This window comes from Acomys minous (genome assembly GCF_964271855.1).
Source record: "Acomys minous genome assembly, chromosome: 7".
Taxonomy (NCBI): Eukaryota; Metazoa; Chordata; class Mammalia; order Rodentia; family Muridae; genus Acomys; species Acomys minous.
In genome coordinates, this window is record NC_140488.1 from 37,528,514 (window position 1) to 37,546,583 (window position 18,070).

At 43.0% G+C, this 18,070-nt stretch overlaps 1 protein-coding gene across 3 annotated transcripts in view; it reads left to right on the forward strand.

Annotated features, from left to right (window-relative positions):
• The window catches only part of WDR44 (WD repeat domain 44), a 129,846-nt gene extending 114,711 nt beyond the window's left edge, over positions 1–15,135 (forward strand). For all 3 annotated transcript variants that reach the window (XM_084790546.1, XM_084790547.1, XM_084790545.1), the window contains exons 16-21: positions 4,502–4,693; positions 4,853–4,954; positions 5,178–5,293; positions 6,319–6,446; positions 7,883–8,017; positions 14,071–15,135. In XM_084790546.1, coding sequence (XP_084646672.1) covers positions 4,502–4,693; positions 4,853–4,954; positions 5,178–5,293; positions 6,319–6,446; positions 7,883–8,017; positions 14,071–14,165 — 768 coding nt within the window. In that variant the 3' untranslated portion in view covers positions 14,166–15,135. The remainder of the gene's footprint in view (positions 1–4,501; positions 4,694–4,852; positions 4,955–5,177; positions 5,294–6,318; positions 6,447–7,882; positions 8,018–14,070) is intronic.
• The last annotated feature ends 2,935 nt before the right edge of the window (positions 15,136–18,070 follow it).

Sequence of the window (18,070 nt, forward strand, 5' to 3'; positions counted from 1 at the left end):
GAATGCTGGAAATGAAACCTATGTCCTCTGATAGAGCTGCCAGTGCTTTCAACTGCTGAGCCATGTCTCCAAGCCTTCTAACATTTTCTGTGAGAGAATCCCTCTCACTGAACGCAGAGCTCACCGTTCTGGCTAGACTGGCTGGACAGTGAGCTCTCCAGAATCCACCTGTCTTGTTCCCTGTGCCAGCACTGGGGTTATAGGCTTGTGCTGCATACCCAGCTTTTATGGGTGGTAGGGATCAGAACTCAAGTCCTCTTTGTTGGGTAGCAAGCATTTTACCCAAACAAGCCATCTCCCCAACTCTTGTTATCTTAACCTTGTTGTTCTTTCTTGTTAACTTTTTTTGAGATTAGGTCTTACTGTGTTGCCCTGGCCTCAAGTGATCCTCTTGCCTCAGCATTTTTTTTAATTTATTATAATTTATTGATATTACATCCCCAATTATTATCCCCTCACTTGTATCTTCCTGTTCCCTCCCTCCCTCTTGTGTCCTATTTGCCTTCCCTAGACCTCTGACAGAAGGGGCCCTCCTCCCCCACCATCTGACCACAACCTATCAGGTATCATCCGGACAGCCTGCTCCCCCTACTGTGGCCTGCCAGCCTCCCCACCAAGGGACACACATGTGCTGCTGATCCTGACTCACATTGTTGTTCCTTTTCACTCATTTTCAATCTGGGAAATCCTTTAAAATCCCCCCCACTAGAATCCAAGTACTTAACCAGATGTGATGGACTTGCCTGGAATTCCAGTAATCAGGAGGTTGAGGCAGGATGAATATGACCGTGAGGCCAGCCTGAGCTACATTGGAAGTTTCAGGGAAATGTGGGCTATATAACGAAACTTGGTCTTGAAAGAAAGAAAACAAGCAAACAGTATTTAATTTTATTTCAACCAAAGGGGAAAAACTGATACGGAATTATAAATGCCATATGCCTTTATGATATAGAGCCATAAATGTTTAAATCTGAATTAGTTTTGTTTTTCTGCAAATGTAAGCACAAGGAAAAATGGTCATTGATGCCACCGTTACTGCCAGATTTTTAAAAGTGGAGGACTTAAACTGGGTCTAAATTGACTTTCCCTCCCAATCAGGTTGTTCAACTCTTATTTATTTAATACCCATTAACTTTTTAATACAACATTTAGTCATTTTACCATTTCTTCATCTTTTCCCTCAAATTAAGAGAGATGACTAACTTTTTCCCAATGTAATTGCTCTCCCTAGGCAAGCCTATAGCATAGGCAGTAATAATTCTAAGCTCTTAAAAGATTTAAGAACTCTTGAAATTAGTTTTGACCATCAAGCTAGTAGAATGCTTTATAAATAATGTTCTTCCCTTCAAAATAAAAGATGAAAGCCGGGTGGTGGTGGCACACACCTTTAATCCCAGCACTCGGGAGGCAGAGGCAGGTGGATCGCTGAGAGTTCGAGGCCTGCCTGGTCTATAAAGCGAGTCCAGGACAGCCAAGGCTACACAGAGAAACTCTGTCTCAATAAATAAATAAATTAATTAATTGATAGATAGATAGATAGATGAAATTTATACTTAGCAGTAACTGAGCAAAGTCTCTCCACCTATAAAGATAGCAGCACAGAAAGGAAATACTAGGATGGGATAGTTTTCTATGTAGTGTTTATTATTGAGGTCTCTGTTCAGCCAACTCTTTTTTTATAATTTTCTTTGAAAACCCAGAGGCTATAGTTCAAAACCCTCTACTGATATGAAGAGGTTTTGATGGGCTGGGGAAGAACAGAGCCATGTCAGCATTTTCTTAGATAATGTGATTCTACTATAATGTTAACTGGAAAGAAAGCAACAAGGTTATAAACAAAATAGGAAATTCAAGACACAAGCTGATATTTAAACAAAATTTAAAAATTGAAGTCCAACATAAAATATTTTTCAATCATTCGACTTCTCTGGCAGATGCTAAGTACAGTTTACTAAACCACAGCCTCAAGAATGTCCATCATGTGGCTCACAACCATCTATAATGTAATCTGATGCCCTCTTCTGCAGATAAAGCACTCATATGCAATAAATAAAATAAATAAATCTTTTTTAAAAAAAGAATATCCACCATGTACAGATCATTTATGACAAGCTTCAGCAGTAACTAAGAATACATGTCTTATATGAATAAAACATCCTGATTATTAATATGTAATTCTTGTGTTTATGGGGGATGGTGGCTATAATGTGTATGTGTACCCTCTCACCTTATTTTTTGAGACAGATTCTCACTGAACCTGGAGCTCACCAACCAGCTAGACTGGTTGGCCAAGAAGCTCTAGGGATCTGCCTGTCTCTGACCTCCAGTGCTGAAGTTACAGATGTGTACCCGTACCATATATGTGGGTGCTGGAGATCCAAATTCAGGTCTTCACACTTCACCAGTATAATCATTACATTATGAAAATGTAGCCCAGATCAATGGTGGGACTAATTTAGTTGACAGAGGATTTTTCAACTGTTGGGATTTTTTTTACACATTTATTTATTTACTATGTATACAGTATTCTGATTACATGTACGCCTGCACACTAGAAGAGGGCACCAGAACACATTATAGATGGTTGTGAGCCACCATGTGGTTGCTGAGAACTGAACTCAGGACCTCTGGAAGAGCAGCCAGTGCCCTTAACTGCTGAGCCAGCTCCCTAGCTCCTCAACTGTTGTGGGTTTTTTTTTTTATTAATTTATTCTTGTTACATCTCAATGGTTATCTCATCCCTTGTATCCTCCCATTCTTCCCTTCCTCCCATTTTCCCCTTATTCCCCTCCCCTATGACTGTTCCTGAGGGGGATTACCTCCCCCTGTATATGTTCATAGGGTATCAAGTCTCTTCTTGGTAACCTGCTGTCCTTCCTCTGAGTGCCACCAAGTCTCCCCCTCCAGGGGACATGGTCAAATGTGAGGCACCAGAGTACGTGAGAAAGTCATATCCCACTCTCCACTCAACTGTGGAGAATGTTCTGACTCACTTATATCTGCATACTAGCCCAAGGCATGTCCCACGAAAGCCTTCACTTACCAGGAAGCTGGGACAGAGGGGAGGACATCCTATTGGGACTCTAGATGAGAGAAGCATGGGAGAATAGCAAAGTAGAAGGATCCAGAGGGTCCTAAAAACCTACAAGTAGAACATTATGGTAGGCAGATTTGGGCCCAGGGGTCCCGCTCAAACTAAGGCACCAGCCAAGGACAATACAGGTGGTAAACTTTAATCCCCTACCCAGATCTAGCCTATGGTCAGAACATTCTCAACTGTTGTTTTTAAAAAACTAAATCCCAGTCATTCGATTTTACCAATAAAGACTCAGAAGACAAACACTGGGGTGAAAACCTGCTAGCTGAGCAAGGCAGAGAACACACCTAGCTACCTTCCTGCTCAGCTCAGGTCCCAGAAGAAGAAAAAAACAAAAAACCCTTCTTCTGTCTCCAAGCTATCTTAAATACCCTTAAAACTTAAAGTCCCTCCTTTCTACTTCCTGTCCATCTCTCTATCCAACCTCTGGACTTCCTCTCACTCTCTATGGTTTTTACCTGTGTGTACTTCCTGTCAATCTGGTTGTTTGCTCTACCTCTTGACCTATGGATGACTTTGTTTAATCCTGTTTACAGAAAGCTCTTGGATTAAAGATGTGTGCTAGGGCTAAAACACACCACAAGTTCTTGTTTACAGTAAACAGAAAGCTCGAGGATTGAAGACTTAAGCCATACCACAATTAGAAATGGGTTTTTTATAGTTCACAATCTGGGGGTTCACAATGAGATCAAATATCCTGCAACATTAATCCTTGACTTTATTGACATTCTTTGTTATAGTCTGTATATTGTAGGGTGATTAGTAGCACTTCTGACCTCTATTTACATGGTAACATCTCTCCCAACACTAGACTATGACAATCCAAATGTCCACTGACACTGAGGTATACCTAGAATGGGGCCAGTTTTTCTAGATATAGAACACTTGGTCTACAACTCAGTATCAAGTTCCTAAAAAGCAGGTTCCATTAGTTGTAACTGGTATTAGCCTTGTGTCCCAGTGTTACACATGACCCAGAAATAAAAGCATGCCCAGAGAAAAGGCTAGGGTGAAGTGAATTAAAAAGCTGCTACTCACTTTATCTCCCTTTCAGAGATTCAAAATATTGGTTAACTGAGAATCTTGTTTAATTTTGTTACTCCAGAGTTTGTTTCTTTCTTTCCTTCCTTCCTTCCTTCCCTCATTTTGAATACACAAAACATTGCTATCTTGAAGACTAATACTTTGTGGCTATGTGTAAATGTAGCTCACTGTTAGAACACTTGCTTTCATTCATGAGGCCCTGACTTGAGGCTTAGTACCCAGCCATCACAATAAAAAGAAAATAACAGCAACAAATACCTTTTGAATAAGAATTTTAGAACATTATTTCTAATCACTTAATGTGTTATTGAGCTTTCCCTAATGTGAAAATAAAAACATTCTCTTTTGCCACCCTTTTAGGATGACAGGTATTTTCTCAGTGGATCATTGGATGGAAAGCTCCGCCTATGGAACATACCTGACAAAAAAGTGGCTTTATGGAATGAAGTAGATGGTCAGACAAAGTTGATCACAGCTGCCAATTTTTGTCAGAATGGCAAATATGCAGTAATTGGGACATATGATGGTAGATGTATTTTCTATGATACAGAGGTAAGACCCTTGTGGTTTTAGACAAGTCATTTAGATCTTCTGGCCTTCAACTGCTTTATCTGTAAAATAGTGGGAAAATGGTAGTATCTGAGACTTAGAACAAATGATCTTTGAGGCATCTTCTAATTCTGTTATTTTTAATGTATTATTTTGTTTTAGCATTTGAAATACCATACACAAATACATGTACGATCTACTAGAGGGCGCAACAAGGTTGGAAGAAAAATTACTGGCATTGAGCCTTTACCTGGAGAAAATAAGGTACTATATAGTATTCAAAACCATCTTTCTCCAAGCTATGTATGGATACTTGAAAGTTGGTTTTAATATCTTGGCAAGAACATAGGGAAATATTGCTGTTGGTAGTTTTGCTGTTTACTTGCTTTGTATGTAACACCCTTTTGGTATTATGGTTTCATTTAGATTAAAAGATGATATGTTTTTAAAAGATGACATTTTAACCTTTCTTTTGGTTTACTTTTAGATACTGGTAACCTCAAATGACTCCAGAATCAGACTATATGATCTCAGAGACCTATCACTGTCCATGAAGTATAAGGGTTATGTCAATAGCAGCAGCCAGATCAAAGCAAGTTTCAGGTAAATTGGCATTGAGAAACTCCTAAAAGTATGGCCTTCCTTCACTCCTCATTTTCCATTATTTGAGGTTTTTAAATCTTTACATTTTTATAAACTGATATCACACCATATCATCATCATACATTGCTTACTTTGTCTGCCTGGATGGTAGATAAGAAAATTATCCCTATTTTGCAACTAAAGAAATGGAAATCCAGAACATAAATAATTGACCTAAAATCATAATTGTAAGAGAAGTTTCTTAGCTCCGGAGTGTTTGCTTTTGAACTTTTATGTAAGCTTTTAAGAGACGTCCCACCCCCCTACCACCACTACACACATACTGCCTTGATCCCTTTCAATGAAGGAGCTAAGAAAGCATTTTATCACCCTTAATGCAAAGTACCTTGTCATTATACCTTCACTTGTATTATTTGAACGCTCAATGTGGGATCTGTAAGCTCTCCTGAAATAGGATTAGTTGCCTAGCTTTTCTTCTTTCTAATCCTCCTTTCAACTCTTCTCAAAAATCCATTCTTTTCTTCTTGAATTACCCATAATTCCCCAGCCATTCAACTGGTGAAGGAAGTAGTCTACTTCGTTACCCTTTAAGTCACTAGTTCTCCTGGAACGGATTGACAAACGTCCCAGTTACCAGGGCTTTGATGGAAATACTAATGCTAGTAGACTGTTCGTTAGCCTGATGACAGGCCCTGGGTTGGGTCCCCAACACTAATAATTAATGTTCAAAATGTGAGCAATAGCCGACACTCCCCCCATGTCGGAAAAGATTAGCCTGGTTCTCCCCAGAAATAGTCTAGTCATTACCACAGTGCTGGAACCAATGAGTAGCAATGAGCAAAGAGCATCGAAAAAGCTTGGCTCTGCATCAAACCACATTCAGGCTCTTCAGAGTAAGAAGATGGCTCTAGTTCTCCACAGTCTCCCTCAACAGTTGTTGTAGATATCTTCAATTAGGAAGCACTGTTAGAAGGAAACCTTGATTTTTTTCTGTTTATTTTTTGACCTGTCCTGCTCAAATATAGCCATGACTTTACTTACCTCGTTAGCGGTTCAGAAGATAAATATGTTTATATCTGGAGTACTTACCATGACCTAAGCAAGTTTACTTCAGTCAGGAGAGATCGTAATGACTTCTGGGAAGGTATTAAAGGTAAGCAAATGCAGCTTACATATATATGTGCCTTATTATAAAGGAGTAGAGATTTGTTATGACCTCACTATGCCAGAAACATAGATGGACATATTTTATGTTTTTCCACTATGTCAGAATTTATAGAGTAACAATAAATTCATAAGTTACAACAGATTTGTTGGCTGCAATTTCCCAAGAAGTCCCAGTTTCCGTTGATAAATGGCCATTGGCTAACACAGGTTCTTTTATCCTAATTTTTAAAAAGTATTCCTTGTGTGGGGGTAGTGTGGGTGGTACAGTTCCACACATGATGCTGTACAAGTGTGGAGGCCAGAGGACAACTTTGTAGAGTTGGAGCTCTCCTTCCACCTTTACATGTGGCTTACAGGGATAAAATTCAGGTTGCTAGGCTTCTGTAAGAAGAACCTTTATCAACTGGGCTATCTCACTGGCCCTTTGGTTCCAAACTTAACTCCTAATAGTATGTTTCAAATCACACATTGCACATGACAGAGTAATTAGTAGCTTATAGAGTGGCTACAAAATAGTTAAAGAGGCCTTACTAGGGCAGAGGCAGATAGATGCAAAGAGAGTGACTGAGATAGTTACATAAGGCATTAAGGAACACAATGGAAGACCTTCTGGAGGCTCAGCAGAGCAAACCCACAGCCAAACCATGAAAGTACAGGGCTGAAAGACAGGTGGCAGGCCGACAATTCAAGTGGAACACTTCAAGCAGAGTGCACTAAGATGAACTGAAGCTTAGGGGACAATTGTGCGTTCTCTGTTTTTGACATAGACCAGGTGCTCATATAGCAGTTTACTGGGTAATCATTGTCGTTAAAATGATAGGGTCTATCTTTTTCAGGGTTCAGATGAAAGTATCTACCTTTTTCTGTGTTCACAAGTTCTGGGGCCCAGTTTTTCTGATAGAGTTTTAATAAACCTTTGTAGTAATAAGCTTCCAGTCTACTTTGATAGGTTTATAGGTGCTACCTTTGTAGTTTTAATAATCAGGTCTGCACTTGTAGTTTGTGCTGTATGGTGATAGTGTCTATGTGTAAAAATAAGATGTAAAGTCATCCTGCCTCTGCACTTCTATTCAAAATGGAGCCAAATGCTGCTAGGTAATGTGGAGCCACCCAGAGCAAGGCATGTAGAAACTTGAAGCAAGGCAGAGCTTGATGCTCAGATATATCCTGGAATGTTAGCACTTATAATGGGTTGTGTTTCATAGCTGACTATTTCATTTCTCTATACCAAGGAAGAACTGATCCTGGCCTAAAATTTGAAAAGTTATGGAAGCGTAGAACCTATATGAGACAATTTTTAGAAAATATTTCTGGGCTTTAAGTTAGTCTTATATGCTTTAAAAGATCTTTTTCATGTTCTCATTTTTGCTTTGATGCTTAGTATATAATTTCTCAGTTATCCTAAAATAAATCTTTTCCCAGCACATAATGCAGTTGTTACATCAGCCATCTTTGCTCCAAACCCAAGTTTGATGCTATCCTTGGATATGCAATCTGAAAAATTAGAGGGGACTGATAAAAGTGAAGATGCTGAAGTTTTGGATAGCACATCTACTGGTAGGTGCTTATGTTTTATTTATTCTGGTTTTTTTTTCTACCCACCTATGGGAACATTTTCATGCATGTAAAGAACATTTCATATGTATAACAGCAATTGTTAGATAACCATTTCTGAACATTCTAGTAGCATGTTTCTTGCAAGTTTTACATCTTTAAATTCATCTAGGAATGTCAGGAAATTGGAAGTTCATCATTTTTGCAGGCAGCATTCTCTGAAGAGAAATCAAAATGAGGGCCAGCAAGATTTCTTAGCTGGTAAAGGCCCCTGCTGCCAAGCCTGACACTGTGTTTGATCCCCAGGACCCACATGGTAGAAGGAAAGACTACTCTGACCTAACGCATACATGCCATCACATGCACCCCATGCCATCACATGCACCCCCATGGATAAGTGACATAATAAAAAATTAAATGAAAATAAGATTCTACAAAACCAACTTAATTCAACTTCTTCAGACAGAAGTAGCAAAGACCTTGGCTTATTCAATGTAGTATCAGTGCCTAGAGCAGTGCTTGCCTGCTCTGAGGGAGCACTCAATAATCATTTGCTGGCTGAACTGGTTGCCAAATGAAAGCAAGGTGCTTTTGCTTTCTACAAATGCTTTTCTTCTTGAATCAGGTAGCTGTTACATAACTGCAGTTTTGTGTGCTCTGTTGCATGTGCTTTGAGAATGAATACTAATTTCAGTTATTTGCTTGCTTGTTTGTTTTGAGGCAGGGTCTTAGTGGGTCAAAAGTAAGAGTGAATGTACCAAGCAATTATATAAAAAATGTTCTGTACTAGTCCTTAAGATTGTGGTTCAGAACATGCACTAGTGGACCAGTTGTTAGGGAAAATGAGCTTGTGTTAGGAAATTCACTCATAAATACTTTCTTCAACATTTCTGTACCTAGTGCAGACTTTTTAGAGAGCCATGAAATCACAGCAATAAATAGGATGTAAAGATGGCTCTGTTGTTTTGTTTTGTTTTTCGAGAAAAGAATTTTGTATTTAGCCCTGACTGTCTTGGACTTGGCTGGCCATACACATCAGAGACTTGCTTGCCTAAGTGCTGGGATTGAAAGTGCACACCACCATGCTTTGCTTCAGAGGGTACTTCTTTTTTTTTTTTTCCTTCAATTTTTATTTATCTAGTTAGTATTCTAGACAAGGTTTCTCTGTAGCCTTCGATGTCCTGGACTTGCTTTGTAGACCATGTTGGCCTCAAACTCACAAAGATCCTCTGCCTCTGCCTCTGCCTCTGCCTCTGCCTCTGCCCCTCTGCCTCTGCCTCTGCCTCTGCCTCTGCCTCTGCCTCTCTGCCTCTGCCTCTGCCTCTGCCTCTCTGCCTCTGCCTCTGCCCCTCTGCCTCTGCCTCTGCCTCTCTGCCTCTGCCTCTGCCTCTGCCTCTGCCTCTGCCTCTCTGCCTCTGCCTCTGCCTCTCTGCCTCTGCCTCTGCCTCTCTGCCTCTGCCTCTGCCCCTCTGCCTCTGCCTCTGCCTCTGCCTCTGCCTCTGCCTCTGCCTCTCTGCCTCTGCCTCTCTGCCTCTGCCTCTGCCTCTCTGCCTCTCTGCCTCTGCCTCTGCCCCTCTGCCTCTGCCTCTGCCTCTGCCTCTGCCTCTGCCTCTGCCTCTCTGCCTCTGCCTCTGCCCCTCTGCCTCTGCCTCTCTGCCTCTGCCTCTGCCTCTGCCCCTCTGCCTCTGCCTCTGCCTCTGCCTCTGCCTCTGCCTCTGCCCCTCTGCCTCTGCCTCTCTGCCTCTCTGCCTCTGCCTCTCTGCCTCTGCCTCTCTGCCTCTGCCTCTGCCTCTGCCTCTGCCCCTCTGCCTCTGCCTCTGCCTCTCTGCCTCTCTGCCTCTGCCTCTGCCTCTCTGCCTCTCTGCCTCTCTGCCTCTCTGCCTCTGCCCCTCTGCCTCTGCCTCTGCCTCTGCCTCTGCCTCTGCCTCTGCCTCTGCCTCTGCCTCTGCCCCTCTGCCTCTGCCTCTCTGCCTCTCTGCCTCTGCCTCTCTGCCTCTGCCTCTCTGCCTCTGCCTCTGCCTCTGCCTCTGCCCCTCTGCCTCTGCCTCTCTGCCTCTCTGCCTCTGCCTCTCTGCCTCTGCCTCTCTGCCTCTGCCTCTGCCTCTGCCTCTGCCCCTCTGCCTCTGCCTCTCTGCCTCTGCCTCTCTGCCTCTGCCTCTGCCTCTCTGCCTCTCTGCCTCTGCCTCTGCCTCTCTGCCTCTCTGCCTCTCTGCCCCTCTGCCTCTGCCTCTCTGCCTCTGCCTCTCTGCCTCTGCCTCTGCCTCTCTGCCTCTCTGCCTCTCTGCCTCTCTGCCTCTCTGCCTCTGCCTCTCTGCCTCTGCCTCTGCCTCTGCCTCTGCCTCTCTGCCTCTGCCTCTCTGCCTCTCTGCCTCTCTGCCTCTGCCTCTGCCTCTCTGCCTCTGCCTCTGCCTCTGCCTCTGCCCCTCTGCCTCTGCCTCTGCCTCTGCCTCTGCCCCTCTGCCTCTGCCTCTGCCTCTGCCCCTCTGCCTCTGCCTCTGCCTCTGCCTCTGCCTCTGCCTCTGCCCCTCTGCCTCTGCCTCTGCCTCTGCCTCTGCCTCTGCCCCTCTGCCTCTGCCTCTGCCTCTGCCCCTCTGCCTCTGCCTCTGCCTCTGCCCCTCTGCCTCTGCCCCTCTGCCTCTGCCTCTGCCTCTGCCTCTGCCTCTGCCTCTGCCTCTGCCTCTGCCTCTGCCTCTCTGCCTCTGCCTCTGCCTCTGCCTCTGCCTCTGCCTCTGCCCCTCTGCCCCTCTGCCTCTGCCTCTGCCTCTGCCTCTGCCTCTGCCTCTGCCTCTCTGCCTCTGCCTCTGCCTCTGCCTCTGCCTCTGCCCCTCTGCCTCTGCCTCTGCCTCTGCCTCTGCCTCTGCCTCTGCCCCTCTGCCCCTCTGCCTCTGCCTCTGCCTCTGCCTCTGCCTCTGCCTCTCTGCCTCTCTGCCTCTGCCTCTGCCTCTGCCTCTCTGCCTCTGCCTCTGCCTCTGCCTCTGCCTCTGCCCCTCTGCCCCTCTGCCTCTGCCTCTGCCTCTGCCTCTGCCTCTCTGCCTCTCTGCCTCTGCCTCTGCCTCTGCCTCTGCCTCTGCCTCTGCCCCTCTGCCTCTGCCTCTGCCTCTGCCTCTCTGCCTCTGCCTCTGCCTCTGCCCCTCTGCCTCTGCCTCTGCCTCTGCCCCTCTGCCTCTGCCCCTCTGCCTCTGCCTCTGCCTCTGCCTCTACCTCTGCCTCTGCCCCTCTGCCCCTCTGCCTCTGCCTCTGCCTCTGCCTCTGCCTCTGCCTCTCTGCCTCTGCCTCTGCCTCTGCCCCTCTGCCTCTGCCTCTGCCTCTGCCCCTCTGCCTCTGCCTCTGCCTCTGCCTCTGCCTCTCTGCCTCTCTGCCTCTCTGCCTCTGCCTCTGCCTCTGCCTCTCTGCCTCTGCCTCTCTGCCTCTGCCTCTGCCTCTGCCTCTGCCTCTGCCTCTCTGCCTCTGCCTCTCTGCCTCTGCCTCTGCCTCTGCCTCTGCCTCTCTGCCTCTGCCTCTCTGCCTCTCTGCCTCTCTACCTCTGCCTCTGCCTCTGCCTCTGCCTCTCTGCCTCTGCCTCTGCCTCTGCCTCTGCCTCTGCCTCTCTGCCTCTGCCTCTCTGCCTCTGCCTCTGCCTCTGCCTCTGCCTCTCTGCCTCTCTGCCTCTCTGCCTCTGCCTCTGCCTCTCTGCCTCTGCCTCTCTGCCTCTGCCTCTCTGCCTCTGCCTCTGCCTCTCTGCCTCTCTGCCTCTGCCTCTCTGCCTCTGCCTCTCTGCCTCTGCCTCTGCCTCTGCCTCTGCCTCTGCCTCTCTGCCTCTGCCTCTCTGCCTCTGCCTCTCTGCCTCTGCCTCTGCCTCTGCCTCTGCCTCTGCATGCTTTACCCACTGCACCTGGCCTTTTTATTTCTTTCTCTTTTTCTGGACAGGAGACCTGAAGTCAACCCCTACTCACTCTTCTCTGAATGACCCAGAGAAGTCACTTGGCCATTCTGGAATTCCCATTTGCAATTGGCTAGAGCCTGTTAGAATAGATAATAACCCTAGAGTGAAATGTCCCAGAGGATGGGAAGTACACCAGATCTGGCCCCTCCCGAGTACACTGCCCCCTCCAGCACTCCATGCTTAGTCTGGTAGTTTAGCACAATTTCTTCTCCCCTAGGCCAAAGACCAGCTCACAACTGGCACTCCTTGGCCCGACAGAGAGACAGCAGCTGCTGCTATCAGCCCCCATATGTATCTGCTACTCTAGTTTGCTGGGCCAAGAACATTGGATAAGAAAGGGAGTCTTTTGTATACCCCTTCTCTCTGTCATACCCAGCCCCCACCCCCAGCTCTTGCAGGTGCTTCTTAAAGTCCTTGAATTGCTGAAAAGTTCTTAAGCACTTTCAATTAACTGTCCCAGTAATGTCATTTATATTATCCATTCCACTTAATGTGCTATTATGTCTGAAGAATACTCTTAAAAACAAGGATGAATTCTAGCCTAGCACTTATTTCAACCCAAATCATAATTGTTAAGCTTTTACTAAACACCTACTTGGAGACAATGTATTGTGTATTTTTTAAAAGCTTTCTCAAAACTGTACCACGTGAACAAGATCCCATAAACTCTCTGGATCCTTTTTGGAGAGGCACAAATTTTAACAGTTTGTTTCCAAATTTTGTATCAAAATTGTACCTTAGGTATATCTAAGATTAAACTGGTAACCCAGGGTGTGGGACCATAAAATGAAAACAATGGCCTTTTCTTTATGCCTGACATTTGGCAGTTTGGACTTTCGTGTATTACCCGCGTCCCAGGTTGGAGTGATCTGGCTTATACCTTGTAATCAGAATTAAAGACAATGCAATGTAGTAGTCTCATTCTGGAACTCAAGCCTCTCATTCTGGAGCTCACCATGTGGTAGGCTGCCCCCTCAAACTCTTGCCCCACCTGCTTAGTGCTGAGATTCAGCCACCGTGTCAGGCACCAGGATTGAGTCTTCATAAAGAATTTCCATCTTCTCATGCTTTTCTCATGCCTCTAAATCCTTACTACTTGTGCACTGCTTGCCTTTAAGATATGCCAGAAGGATTATAAGGAATGTTCAAAGGCTCACAAGATGCTATTAACAAACCTAGAGTGAAAACATTGTATTGTACTCAACTTGTACCCAACTTTTCAATGGAAATTTAAATTCCTCTATCCCTAAGTAGTGCTTCTTCTATCTATTGTTTTTAGTCTATATGTAATCAAGTTCATTCAATTCCATAATTTGTCAAATGCTTCTACAAAGCTGGAAAATGAAAAGGTGTTTGGCCATTCGATGTAGCTACATAGATCTTTAATATGGACCATAAAGATAGAGTACTATCAACATTCACAGAGCAAATCTATGTACTCATTTCAAGGCAGTTTCAGTGTGTCTATGTAAAGCCAGCCTTATCAGTCACCTTAGCAACAGACTCACCCAGCTGGTAACATTCTACCAACATTTTAATCCTGAGATTGAAAAGGATAACATAGAGGCCTAAACTACCTAGAGTAACTTAAACATTCAGGGTCCAAAGAACTGTAACATCCCCAAGACAGGAAAAGAGCTTCTAAGAGGAAGTTAAGTGGAAGTGTTCTGTGGTCAGGAAGATGTAAGAATTCTAAAGAAGCCGGGCGTGGTGGCGCGCGCCTTTAATCCCAGCACTCCAGAGGCAGAGGCAGATGGATCACTGTGAGTTCCAGGCCAGCCTGGTCTACACAGGGAGTCCAGGACAGCTAGGACTACAAGAGGAAACCTTGTCTCAAAAAACCAAAAAGGAAAAAAGAAGGAGGAGGAAGAAGGAAGAAGAGGAAGAATTTTAGAGAAACAAACAAAAAAAACAGAAAAAAAAGAAGGAGGAGGAGGAAGAAGAAGAGGAGGAGGAAGAAGACGAGGAAGAATTTTAGAGAAACAAACAAAAAACAAAAAAACAAAACCAGACGGCTGGGAGAAGATCTTCGCCACAAATGTAGAAACAGGTCATGAGCACGTAGTAATTATGGCAACAGGCTTCCTAGTCCTTCAAAATCAACTAATAATATGCTTTTTCCTGTTCTTTTCAGGGATAGTGAAGACAGATAACACAGAAGTTCTTCTCTCTGCTGACTTCACTGGAGCAATCAAAGTGTTTGTTAACAAAAGGAAAACTGTATCTTAATTTGAAATTATATTTAAAATAAACATATCGATAAATTTCTATATGTATCTGAAATGAGAAAAGTATTATAGTATTTCAGGCTAACATCCTTTTTTAACTTTTATTGAAAGTTGTTCAAATATAATATATATTTTTTGAGAGGCAGTGTTAGTGATCTAGGAACCTCTAGACTGATAGACTAGAAAAGAATGTGGCTAGATTAACATTGCCAAGCATAGAGTTTATGTTTTGTTATGTTTATGTTTTGTTATATAATTATAAACATGCACAGATTTCTGCATGAAAAGATATTAATATATTAATCACATGTGCGTGCCTTTTGGTTACATGCACTAAATCTAACGAAGTTAAATTATTTTGGTGGCTCTTTTGGCCTCCTACTGAGTGATAGTCTTGTTTCTAGCTCTAAAATTTTTTTGCACAAAATTTCATTTTTAAGAAATGTGGTATCTTTTGACTGAATTATTGTTTTGAAAATGTTATATAGGTTTTCAATAGGTCAATAACCATATGTAAATGGTTTTTTATAAATTTCTCAATTTGGGGGACAAGATTTTTTTTGTGATCTAAATTGTCGACCTATTCTTTACTTTGTATGTGTGTGTATATATATATATATATAATTTTTTTCCTTTGCCACACTGGAGCACAATGTTTCTATGTAAAGAATTCTTTTCTTTATCCATGAGCACCAGGCTTTGCTCACTTAAAAATAAGCCACATTAAGGAGTGAGTCTTCTTTTTTACAATAATGTAAAAATGAACTGTTTACATTTTTTTTAAAGCATTGTAGTTTTTAAAAAATTAAGCTGTTTTGTTTTGTGTTGTTGAATTTGAAAGGCTTTGTAAATACCAACATAATGTACCAATGAAATAACATCTGGGACAAGAGAACCTGGAAATGTTGTTGATGGTTTGCATATGTTTCTGAAAATTAAATATGTATCATTAAAGTTGGTCATCAACATTTGTTAAAGGTGAATTATTTTCAAATGACTTGAGTAAATCAAAAGATGGAAGAAACAAATTTTGTCTTAAATTGATATTGAGCAGGTTTTAAATCCCTAAGTGATGATGCATAGATACATGCCTTTAAAACGTTGTCTGAGTTTAAGTCTACGCTGACTAGTGCGGTCCTCTATGCTCGCATGTTCTTTCTGCACTTCCTTCCTGTATGTGAGGAGCTAGGGAGTCACTATCATATCCTAGTTAATCCAGCATGGTCTTCATCTTGAGGGTTCTTAGCTTTCTACTTGACTGCTTGTCCTCTGCCTTGGACTTCCCCGTCATTGCTTCTTTCTTTAGACAGTGCTCTCTTCTTCTCCCCTCCTTGTCCTTGCCCACTGCTCCCCTCTCATTTATTTTCATGATGCTGGATCTCTCATTCTCCTATACTCTATATGATAAATTGAATTGTTATGTCACTCTTTCTGGGCTTTGATTTTTCGAGACAGGGTTTCTGTGCAGCCCTGGCTGTCCTGAAACTCAAATCTGTAGATCAGGCTGCCCTCACAGAGATCTACTGCCGCCACCTCCAGAATGCTGGGATCAAAGGAATGCACTGCCAACACCTGGCTTTAACTGACATCTTTCAGAGCATTCTGTCTTGCCTGGTTGTTTCAACTGCAGATAATCAGGGTAGTGCCATAGTGGTATTTTCTGATACCTGTCATATAGTTGCTTAAAGAAAAGGCTAGTTAAAAGAAAAACTACTTGCTTAAGAATATAATGCTGATCTTGCTGTCACTCTGCACATAACACTGAAACCATAAGTAAGAAAGGATGTTTGCAAAGGAAGCATCAAGATGTGTACAGAGAAGCTGGGCAGGGTGTGTGCACCTATAATTGCAGCTCAAGCAGGAGGATCATAGATTCCAGGCTTGCCTGCACTGCAGAGTTAGTTCAACTCCATTCTGGAAAACTATGACCCTGACTAAAACAAAAAAACAAGACTATGGATATAGCTCAGTGGTTAAGTACTTCACAAGTATGTACAAGGCCCTCAGTTCGGTTATAGCACTGTAAAAAAAATAGAAAGATGCATATGAAGATCAGTTGAACACCATTCTCTCTAAAGCAAGCATTAAAATTCTCTATAAATGATGTGACTTAGGAAAAATCAGGTTCTAGAATCAGATAAACTAGGATTTATCTGACTGTTAGCACATTCCTTGAGCAAGTGATTTATCCTGTGTTACCCTCTATTCTTTTTATATGTAATATGGAAATAGCTAATGCAAAATAAAGATTCAATAAGAAATTACATATGTGTGAAACATGAAATCTAGCTAGTAGCTGTACTCAGTAAATGTGCATTTTCATTGCCCTTTATAATCCCCTGACTTCCCTTCTAGACCAAACAAAACATTTGCACACTCGTACGTGCTTTTTATATGCATGGATTCACGAGCACATACACAATAGTGTGTTTTGTTTTGTTTTACTGTTTTGTTAGCTCCTCACTATGTGACCCATCATAGTGTAGACCAGGCTGCCTGGAACTCAACCATCCACCTGCCTTTGCCAACAATAGCATTTCAAAGTCTTTTTTAAAAGACCAACCCCTTTTTCTTTTAATTATCACCTTCTCATAAAAGAGTATTTTGATAGGAGAAAACAAAGCAGAAACAGTGCACTCTTATTACAAGTAGCCTGCAGTGGTGAATAAATCTAACTTTTGGAGTAAAGCAATTATATTCACCTATTTCTCATCAAATTTCCCCTTTTTCATGAAAATTTCACTGTGTGCTGTGGCAGGCTGAGAGCCGCTGTCCTAGGTGAACAGGTTGAATCTTTCATTCAAAGCTCCTCTGTAGAGTATCAAGTTTTATTCTTTATCTTTGTCTTGTTAACGAGCCATTTTTCACAAGTCTCCAGATTCTACAATTTGGAAGTAACTTTTATCCTTTGAAATGTTTACTTAGTATTAACATATCCATTTCTTTGTTTCCAGTTTATAATTTTAAGAGTAAGGAACCATATCTCTCTCCATTACAGTGAACATTTGAATTATCAAAATATCTTAATTGACTTAATATGGAGACAAAAGATGAAATGTTTGAGATTGTTTTCTCAGATTTACCTTTTTTTGTGTGTGTTTTAGCTTTACTTTGATTTGTTCCTTTTTTTCATATGCTGGTGTGTATGCATGTTTTGGCATGGGTGGGCAGCTGCGTGGTCTGAGTATGCATATACCTGCATACTAAGGCCTGAGGTTAATGTCAAGAATCATCTTCAATAAGACTTGTTAGCCTGGGACCATAAAGTGGGGGAGGAGATCCCCCTCGGACATGGACCTAAGGGAGGGTAATAGGGTGGGGGTGGTAGGATAGGAGGAACAGAAGGATACGAGTGATGGGAGAACAATTTAGTTGTAATCTGAATAAGTTAATTTTTAAAAAAGAATCCTCTTCAAAACCAGGCAGTGGTGGCACACACCTGTAATCCCAGCACTCAGGAGGCAGAGGCAAGCGGATCACTGTGAGTTCGAGGCCAGGCTGGTCTACAAAGTGAGTCCAGGACGGCCAAGGTTACACAAAGAGACCCTGTCTCGAAACCCCCCTCCCCCCAAAAAAAGAATCATCTTCAGTTACTCTTCCACCTTATTCTTTGAGGCAGGATCTCCCACATCTAGACCCAGAGCCTGTCGATGTAGCTAGTCTTGCTAGCCAGCTTGCTCTGGGGGTCCCTTGACTCACCCTTCAGAGGTTAGAGTTACAGGCAGGCCACTACATCCGTCTAGCATTTACATGGCTTTTGGAAGAGCCAACCACCAGTCTTTCCGTGCTTGTGTGGCAAGCACTTTAAATATTGAACCTGCTTTTTGGGTTTTATGTGGCCTAGTACCATAAATTAGGTTTCTGTTGCTGCGATGAAACACCCACAACCAAAAACCAAATTAGGGA